General features: G+C 41.5%; 1 protein-coding gene across 1 annotated transcript; it reads left to right on the top strand.

Annotated features, from left to right (window-relative positions):
• Positions 1-7293: 7293 nt before the first annotated feature.
• On the top strand, positions 7294-8055 carry LOC122662994 (uncharacterized mitochondrial protein AtMg00810-like). The gene has a single exon (XM_043858699.1). The coding sequence runs from the start codon at positions 7294-7296 to the stop codon at positions 8053-8055; it is 762 nt and encodes a 253-aa protein (XP_043714634.1).
• The last annotated feature ends 236 nt before the right edge of the window (positions 8056-8291 follow it).

Raw genomic sequence — 8291 nt, 5'->3', positions numbered from 1 at the left:
TACTTCATAACCCACTTCATCCTTGAATACCATTGGATGAAACAAAGTAGGTAACACAAACCCTAAAATCATACTGCCACACACAATATACATTGGAACTAGAAAGTATAATGTGGAGAGAAAAAGCTTTAAAAAACAAAATATTGAGATTAGGAAATAGATCTAAGAAGGCATCACATAATAAGCAGAGTTCAACTCCAACAAGGTTCATAGATCTCTAGAACAAGGTAAGAGAGAGAGAGAGAGAGAGAGAGAGAGAGCTTTCTCACCTTCACTCAGGATCATGACCAAGTGAGAGCTAGAGCCTTTGGAAGCATTTGGACTTGGGGTTTGCGAGTAGAGCAAGAGCTTTTCACCTTCACGAGCAGAGCGAGCAAAATCGGGATTTTGGACTTAGGGTTGGAATCACCCAAAATTACCATTTTTATATGAGGTACCTCAAATGTGGGATTCATTTTGAAATTCACCTCATGAGGTGAATTCCTCAACGAATCCATTTAACATTGAAATGCGGAATTAATAGATTCCTTAGAATCATGTTCAAATTGAACCAAACAGTTTTCGGAAGTTAGAATCACAATTCTGTGGAATATAATTCTTCTAATTTACGTAACCAAACGCTTCCTTATATCTCCACATGATTTCAATAGATCAGTTGAAATTTTATTACCCAAATGGTGATATGAGAAACATGTTCACAAATTGAGTCCCAAAAGAGTTGCTTTGTGGAAGTTATTTGAGGGTAATATTATGTATATTTGCCATTCCAAGACCTGTAGTAATAGGAGCATTGTGTACTGGAATATTCTTTTTTATAAACAATTCCCCTTAAAAGAAATAAGTGAATACTTTTGCACAAAAAGAAATAGATAGTTTCCCTCCATCCAAAGAGCTGTTCACCCACCATCCTAGGGTTCATAGACCCCTCCTACGGGTTTTAGTATGTTCCAAAATATCCTCCCGATACCTTTTCCCGCCCTCCCCCCCTCTCCCCCGTGAATGTGAGGTGGGCGAAAACTCAGTCCAAAAGAAAATAATGACAAAAAAAAGTATAACAGTTTCTCAAGTTTTGTGGATAATTTGCCCACATAGTAGGTTTTTACCTACTTTGTTTGATTGGATCCATGTAGCCGACCCCATTTAGTTGGGATAACACCGAGTCTATTGTTGTTGTTGTATATGATTAAATTTCATTACTAAAAAAAAAGGGTTTTTTTCAAATGCCCTCTAAAAATGACCAAAGGTACAAATGCCCCCTGAACTTTCACTAATTCCATGTGTACCCCTGATTTCCAAAAATATTACCACTATAGTCCCTCCTATTAGACAGAGACGTTATGTTATAACAGATCCTAGTTTTTGAACATTGATGGACCATTCTACCCCTTGATAGGGTAGAATGACCCATTTGACCTCACTTAAGCATATGACTGTTAGAGCAAGGCAAAAGAGGGCATCGAGCTTCAGATCTACAACTCAACCCTGTAACTCATTTAACCCAAACCCTAGCTATCTTCTCTCTTGGCGATTGGCGACCACAATGCTTGCCGTGACCACCATGCTTGCTGCTGCGACTGAGAGAAGCTAAGACTGAGTGCACTTTGCTGCTGGGACCTGCTAGTGCTATGCGGCTACTGCTGGTGAGACCTTCTATTACTGCTGCTAACTTTCTTCTACTGCTGTTGAGACCAAAAAAGGTAATGCTTTAAAGCCTATGATTTTAAAATTTATCCAATCCCTTACATTTCAGAATATCCTAAGGTTTTTCATGCTTCAAATGTCCACATAGGCTTCTTCCCTTTCCCCTAATGTCCTGTCTAACTACCCCAGCAAATGTTAAGATTGAATGGTAAATGATTGCAGTTAATAATTTTCTAGGGAATATGTCTGCTATTAGTGTGAATGAAAGCAGATCAAGGTACTTGAAGTTTCCCTTCAAGCAATGTCATTGTAGCAAAAGAGTTGTTGTGAGGGTCTCGAACTCAATAGGGAATCCAAACAGACCCTACTACAATTGTGATGACAAATTTAGGGGTGGCTGCAACTTCTTTCAATGGTGTGATCTAGGTCAAATGAGTGAACCAAGTCAAGTTGCCCTCACCAATGATGCACCAAACATTATGGGGTCCAACATTATGAGTGAAAACATTGCAGAAGAGCAATAGAGGATGCTACCATAGAGTAGGGAAGAGCTCTATGGTCTGAAGTACAGAGTGAAGGCTCTAGAGAAGTCAAATGAGGCTCTAGGGAAGTCAAATGAGACAACGAAGTTAATGTGTGGATTTATGTTAGGGTTATTTCTAGTGAACATTGCTGTTATTATTCTGAAGATGTGATATGTAGATCCTATGAGTTTAGGATATATTGTATTGTGTTATGTAATTGAAAACTTTGTGGTTTGAATGAATGAATGAATATAACTTAAGTTCCATTTGATCCTCTTAAACATCAGCTATCTAACCATCTTCAAGAAAATAACAAATCCTTTTCTGGTCTCAACAGCAAAGAAAAGAACAAAGCCTTTGCTAATTGTTTCCATTAACTTTTCCTGAGATCCTTAAAGAAAAGAACAAATCCTTTTCTAGCCCAATAAAGCAAGTCCCATCTCTAAAATGGTTTATGCCTTGAATCCATGTCCTTATCGTTGATCAACTAGCTAAGCAATTAAAAGGGCCATTGAAAACAGGGCTGCAAATAACTCATGAACAAAAATTGTATATTACTAAGCCGCCAGAGAAATTTACAACACAGAGACAAAGGTTGCAAAGGCATTGAAAAGCTACAAATCAATCATTTAAATGGATAATGGAGGCAAAAAGGATGAAGAAATGAAAGAGAGTAACTAATATGACATATAATGTTATTTCAAACAATATACACAATAACTCATTGTTCTTTGCATCAATATCAACCCTGTGTTGGTCATTGATGCCTTAAAATGATAAATATACCCTTATGGGGTGTGAGCTTACCATTTTGCCCATAGGGAAGCCCAAACTTCACACCCCCTTCCCCTGCTACTTGAATGAGTCGCGAGTTTAAGCTTTTCAAATTTGCAGAGCTTCAGCCATGGCTACTACCTGTGCTTTTGCTTTGCTTGGCGGATTCCTCTCCAACTCTTTTATCACTAGATTCAAAACCTTACTTCTTTTTTCTCCCCTAGTTATCCTTGTAAGTCTCTCTCTCTCTCTCTCTCTCTCTCTGTCTCTCACAGAAGAAGAAGATCTACTAGAAACATCAAAAGCTCTACAATTATTTTTAAAAAGAAGGGTCGATCGATGTTAAAAGCCATCTTGGATGATGGAGAGATGTGTTCCTAGGCAAAGCACTGTGTTTTGATCGAGCAGAGCTGGTCTTGGAACTATTTGTTTTGTTCGATTTGGATGACATCTCATCCTATTCATCTTCTTCAATTCATGCTCTTCCACTACACCTTTAATAAGAGTTGCCCATGTAAGCAGAAACTTCTAAAACCTCTACTCGGACCCAAATTTACAGCCTTCAACACTAAGGAAGAAACCGAACCAAAGTGTGCTATACTACCAAAAATCTCATGTGTAGTAAACCAAAATCAAATCCAGAAATTAAATAAGTTTAGTTCACTCCTCCATGACGATCCAAGCAGATAAATTCAAGGTGGTGACCCATGAGTTGGTTCTCATCCAAAACCCATGAAGATGTGTACACAGAGATTGGGTTCTCCAAGAACATATCCAAAGTATTGAGAGAAAGAACCAACTGTATCATATATCTTTCCATGTATTGATACATTGTCATGTACATGTAAACACAATATTCTCTGTATTTCTTTCCTTGCTTAGATCAACTAAGATCTCACTACTTGTATTGCTTATATATTCTCCATTGAGAGAAATCAAAATCAAGGAAATATATTCAAGCTATTATGGTATCCAGAGCCTCATAAACTCCACCGAGTTCTCCCTTTTGTTTTTTGTTTTCTATTACTCTCCATGGCAGACAAATCATCCTCCCCTCTCTCCACCACCATGGTTGAGCCTTCATCATCTCTCACCATCGGTTCTTCTCCCTCTTTTCACAATGCCCATCACTATGTTTCAATCAAGCTCAAGTCCAAGAATTTTCTCTTCTGGCAAACTTAGATTGAGCCCTTTTTGGATGGGCAGAATTTATTTGGTTATCTCGATGGAACCATTCCCTGTTCGAGTGAACCTGTTGCTGCTGCTTCTTGGCGTCATTGGGATTCTCTGATTCGAAGCTTCCTTATTGCCTCCCTCTCTGAGGAGGTGTTTCCACTCATTCTTGGCAAGCGTACTAGTCAAGCAATATGGCAGACTCTTTCTACTACATTCTCTTCTCCTTCTGAAAGTCATATTATGTACCTCACCATGGCTTTACAAGAGATTCAATAGAAACCCGATGAACCTGTGTCACAATTTTTGCAGCGTGCAAAGTCCAGCACTACTGAACTAAATGCTGTTGGTCACACTCTCCGCCCCAACACTTTTAATCTGCATATGTACAAAGGCCTCAAGGTTGAGTTGCAGGCCATAGTTTCCTCTCTATTGATAAGGACTGATCCCATCTCTTATGATGATCTTCATGCGATGTTATTAAGCCATGAATTTCTTCATGGCATGTCTCTAAATAAGTTTACGGTCACTGATGCTACTTCCATTGGATCTTCCCCAACTGCAAATACTGTTCAACGTTCCTCCTCCTCTGGTCCTCACGGTTCTCCCTCTCCTCATCAGGGTGGCCGTGGTGGTAGGGCGGTAGGGGCCGTGGTGGTCGAGGTCGTGACTTCTCGAATCAGCAACTTGGCTATTTTTGGTGTTCTATTTGCCGGCGCACAAATCACTCCACAGATTGGTGCTATTATCGTCAACAGCCTGCTTATGCTCCCCTAAATAATTTTACTTACCCTTCTCCTAACTCCTTGCCGGCTGCTCACTACACCTACCCCACATTCCTGTCCTGTGCTACCCACCCTCCCTCCTACCATCTTCCCAATCCACCCCTTTTGCCTACCCCATCACCGTCTACCTCACTTCCCTGGTACCTTGACACTGGAGCTAGTCATCATGTAACTCCTGACATTCAGTCCCTATCACACTACGATGAATATAATGGTCAGGATCAATTGCACGTTGGTAATGGTAAGGGCTTCCCATCACTCACATTGGATCTTCTTCTCTTCCTTCCAATTCTTCTTGTTTATTTTCTTTACATAATGTCTTACATGTTCCTTCTCTGTCTAAATCCCTTCTTTCTGTTAAAAAATTTACTTGTGATAATAATGTATTCTTTGAGTTTCACCCCTCTCACTTTCTTGTGAAGGTCACCAAGTCAACTCTTCTTTCCAGTCCGAGTAAAGGAGGCCTCTACAAGCTTCACCCCTTACGTTCTCCATCCGCCCTTCATGTTGTTCGCACCTCTCTTGACATTTGGCATTGTAGTCTAGGACACCCATAAGAGCAACTTCTCCACCATATGATAAAAATAAATAATTTACCTTCTCAGTCATCTCGTCTTAGTAGTCTATGTCAGGCTTGCCAATTGGGCAAAGCGAGTCGTTTGTCTTTACCTACAATGCATTATAGGAGTTTGTTTCCCTTGGAACTTATTTTTAGTGATGTTTGGGGTCCCTCCCCTACTACTTTTGTTGATGGACATCACTTTTATGTAATTTTTGTGGACGATAACGCTAAATTTATTTGGTTTTATCCTCTTATTCATAAATTTTCTTATTTTGATGTCTTTCTTAAGTTTCAAGCTCTTGTTGAACGTCTGTTTGCTCACAAAATAATATCCATTCAGATTGATTGGGGTGTCGAATACCGTACTTTACCTGCTTATTTTTAAAAACTTGGAATTTCTCATTGTATTTCTGTCCCCACACTCATGAGTAGCAGGGTTCTGTTGAACGTCGTCATAGACACATCGTTGAGACAGGACTCTCTCTTTTAGCTCATGGGTCGGTTCCTCACATATATTGGCACATGGCTTTTGAAATGGTTGTTTACTTGATTAATTGCCTGCCTACTCCGGTCTTTGTTGGGGTCTCTCCCTTTCAACTTGTTTTTCATCGTAGTCCGGACTATTCTTTTCTTAAAGTATTTGGCTGCCTCTGTTTTTCGTACTTGCGTCCTTTTAATAAGCATAAAATGGATTATAGCTCATTATCATATGTGTTCCTAGGCTACAACCCCTCTCATTTTAGATATCGCTGTCTCAATCTTACTACTAACTGAATTATCATTGCGCGCTACATTCGGTTTGATGAGGGGTCCTTCCCCTTTTTTGTCTCAATTCTAGGACCCCCACCCTCTCCTCCCATTATCTCTTCACCGTGGCCCTTTGCCCTATTCGGATTCCTTCCCCCCCTCCTCCCATGCCCACGCCACTACGATCATTGCGCGCTACGTTCGGTTTGATGAGGGGTCCTTCCCTTTTTTTGTCTCAATTCTAGGACCCCCACCCTCTTCTCCCATTATCTCTTCACTGTGGCCCTTTGGCCTATTCGGATTCCTTCCCCCCTCCTCCCATGCCCACGCCACTACCAGCACTACAAACCCAGGCACCCTTATCCCCAGTGGAGGGTACCAGCCCTACACCCGTATCCCCTTTGGATGAGCCTTCCCCAATCATCCCTAGCCCTACCCCCGTCCCCTAAATCCCCACTCCTTAAAACCCGTCGACTTCATGAGCTTTACCCACCCCTAACCATTCCCACCCCGGCTGCACCTCAACCGTCCTAACCTCACACCTGCCACCCCATGCAACTGAGGTCCATGCCACATGCTCTCAACGTAATTACTGTTCCTACTGAACCGACTTGTTTTTCATAAGAAAATAAGATACCAGAATGGTGGGTTGTAATGACGCAAGAATTTAATGCTTTGCTTCGCAATGGGACTTGGTCTATAGTTCCAAGGTCTACCCATATGAATTTTATAGGCTGCAAATGGGTGTACCATATTAAAAAAAAAGGCCGATGGGTCACTTGAGCACTATGAAGCGCGGTAAGTAGCAAAAGGGTTTCACCAATAGCCTAGGCTTGATTATGGTGAAACTTTTAGCCCTGTTATTAAGTCCACTACCATTCGCCTGGTTCTCTCAATAGTTGTGTCCCAAGGGTGGTCCATCAGACAACTTGATGTTAGCAATGCTTTTCTGCACGATTTATTGACTGAGGAGGTTTACATGACTCAGCCCCCGGGTTTTATTGATGCATCTCATCCCCAGTATGTTTGCAGATTGCATAAATCACTTTATGGATTGAAACAGGCGCCTCGTGCCTGACTTGCCCGCATGTCTGACTTTCTTCTTCGACTTGGCTTTCATGGCTCCAAGACTGACACTTCACTATTTATTCGACATACGGGCCGTCATGTCTGCTATATTCTTATCTACGTTAATGACATTATAATAACAGGCAGTGACACTGACATGGTTACATCTCTCCGCCAACAACTATCTAGGGAATTCTCCATCAAAGATCTTGGCAAGCTCCATTTTTTCTTGGGTATTGAAGTTGTTCCTCATTCCCGTGGGCTAGTCTTGACCCAATCTCGATATATTTCTGATCTCTTAAAGCGCACTGGTATGGTTGATTGCAAGTCGGTCAAGACACCTATGGCCACATCAGTTAAGCTTTCGGATTCAGGGGGTGCTCTCATGTCTGACCCCACTACATATTGGTCTGTTGTTGGTGCTCTTCAATATGTCACCCTCACTCAATTGGATGTTAGCTTTTTAGTCAATTGGGTTTGTCAATTTATGCATGCTCCCATGGAGGACCACTGGCAACTTGTCAAACGTATTCTTCATTATCTCAGTAGTACTTGGTCACATAGAATTCTTATTAAGCGCTCTCCTGTTCACTCTCTTCAGGCCTTCTCTGATGCTGACTGGGCTGGTGACACTGCTGATCGTAAGTCCATAGGGGGATTTGCAACCTATCTTGGTCCCAATTTAATTTCTTGGACCTCTAGGAAACAAAGAACTATGGCACGCTCCTCAACCGAGGCAGAGTACAAAGCCCTGGCAGATGCATCGGCTGAGCTAGTCTAGTTGGAGTCCCTTATGCATGAACTTGGTTACCCCTTGGCTGGTCCACTGATCACATGGTGTGACAATATTGGTGCCACCTATCTCTCTGCTAATCCAGTGTTTCATGCGCGCACCAAGCATGTGGAAATAGATTTCCATTTTGTTCGTGATCGTGTGTCCAACCGGCAATTGCAGGTTCAATTTATCTCTACACACGATCAGCTTGTAGATACTCTTACTAAGCCTCTTACTTCGAC

This window comes from Telopea speciosissima, chromosome 5, assembly GCF_018873765.1.
Source record: "Telopea speciosissima isolate NSW1024214 ecotype Mountain lineage chromosome 5, Tspe_v1, whole genome shotgun sequence".
Classification (NCBI taxonomy): domain Eukaryota; kingdom Viridiplantae; phylum Streptophyta; class Magnoliopsida; order Proteales; family Proteaceae; genus Telopea; species Telopea speciosissima.
The sequence above is the reverse complement of the archived record's forward strand: the minus strand, read 5'-3'. Positions and strand labels throughout refer to the sequence as shown.

Bases quoted from the DNA above. Each gene is read 5' to 3' on its own strand.
- LOC122662994 (XM_043858699.1), top strand. From the start codon at position 7,294: ATGTCTGACTTTCTTCTTCGACTTGGCTTTCATGGCTCCAAGACTGAC.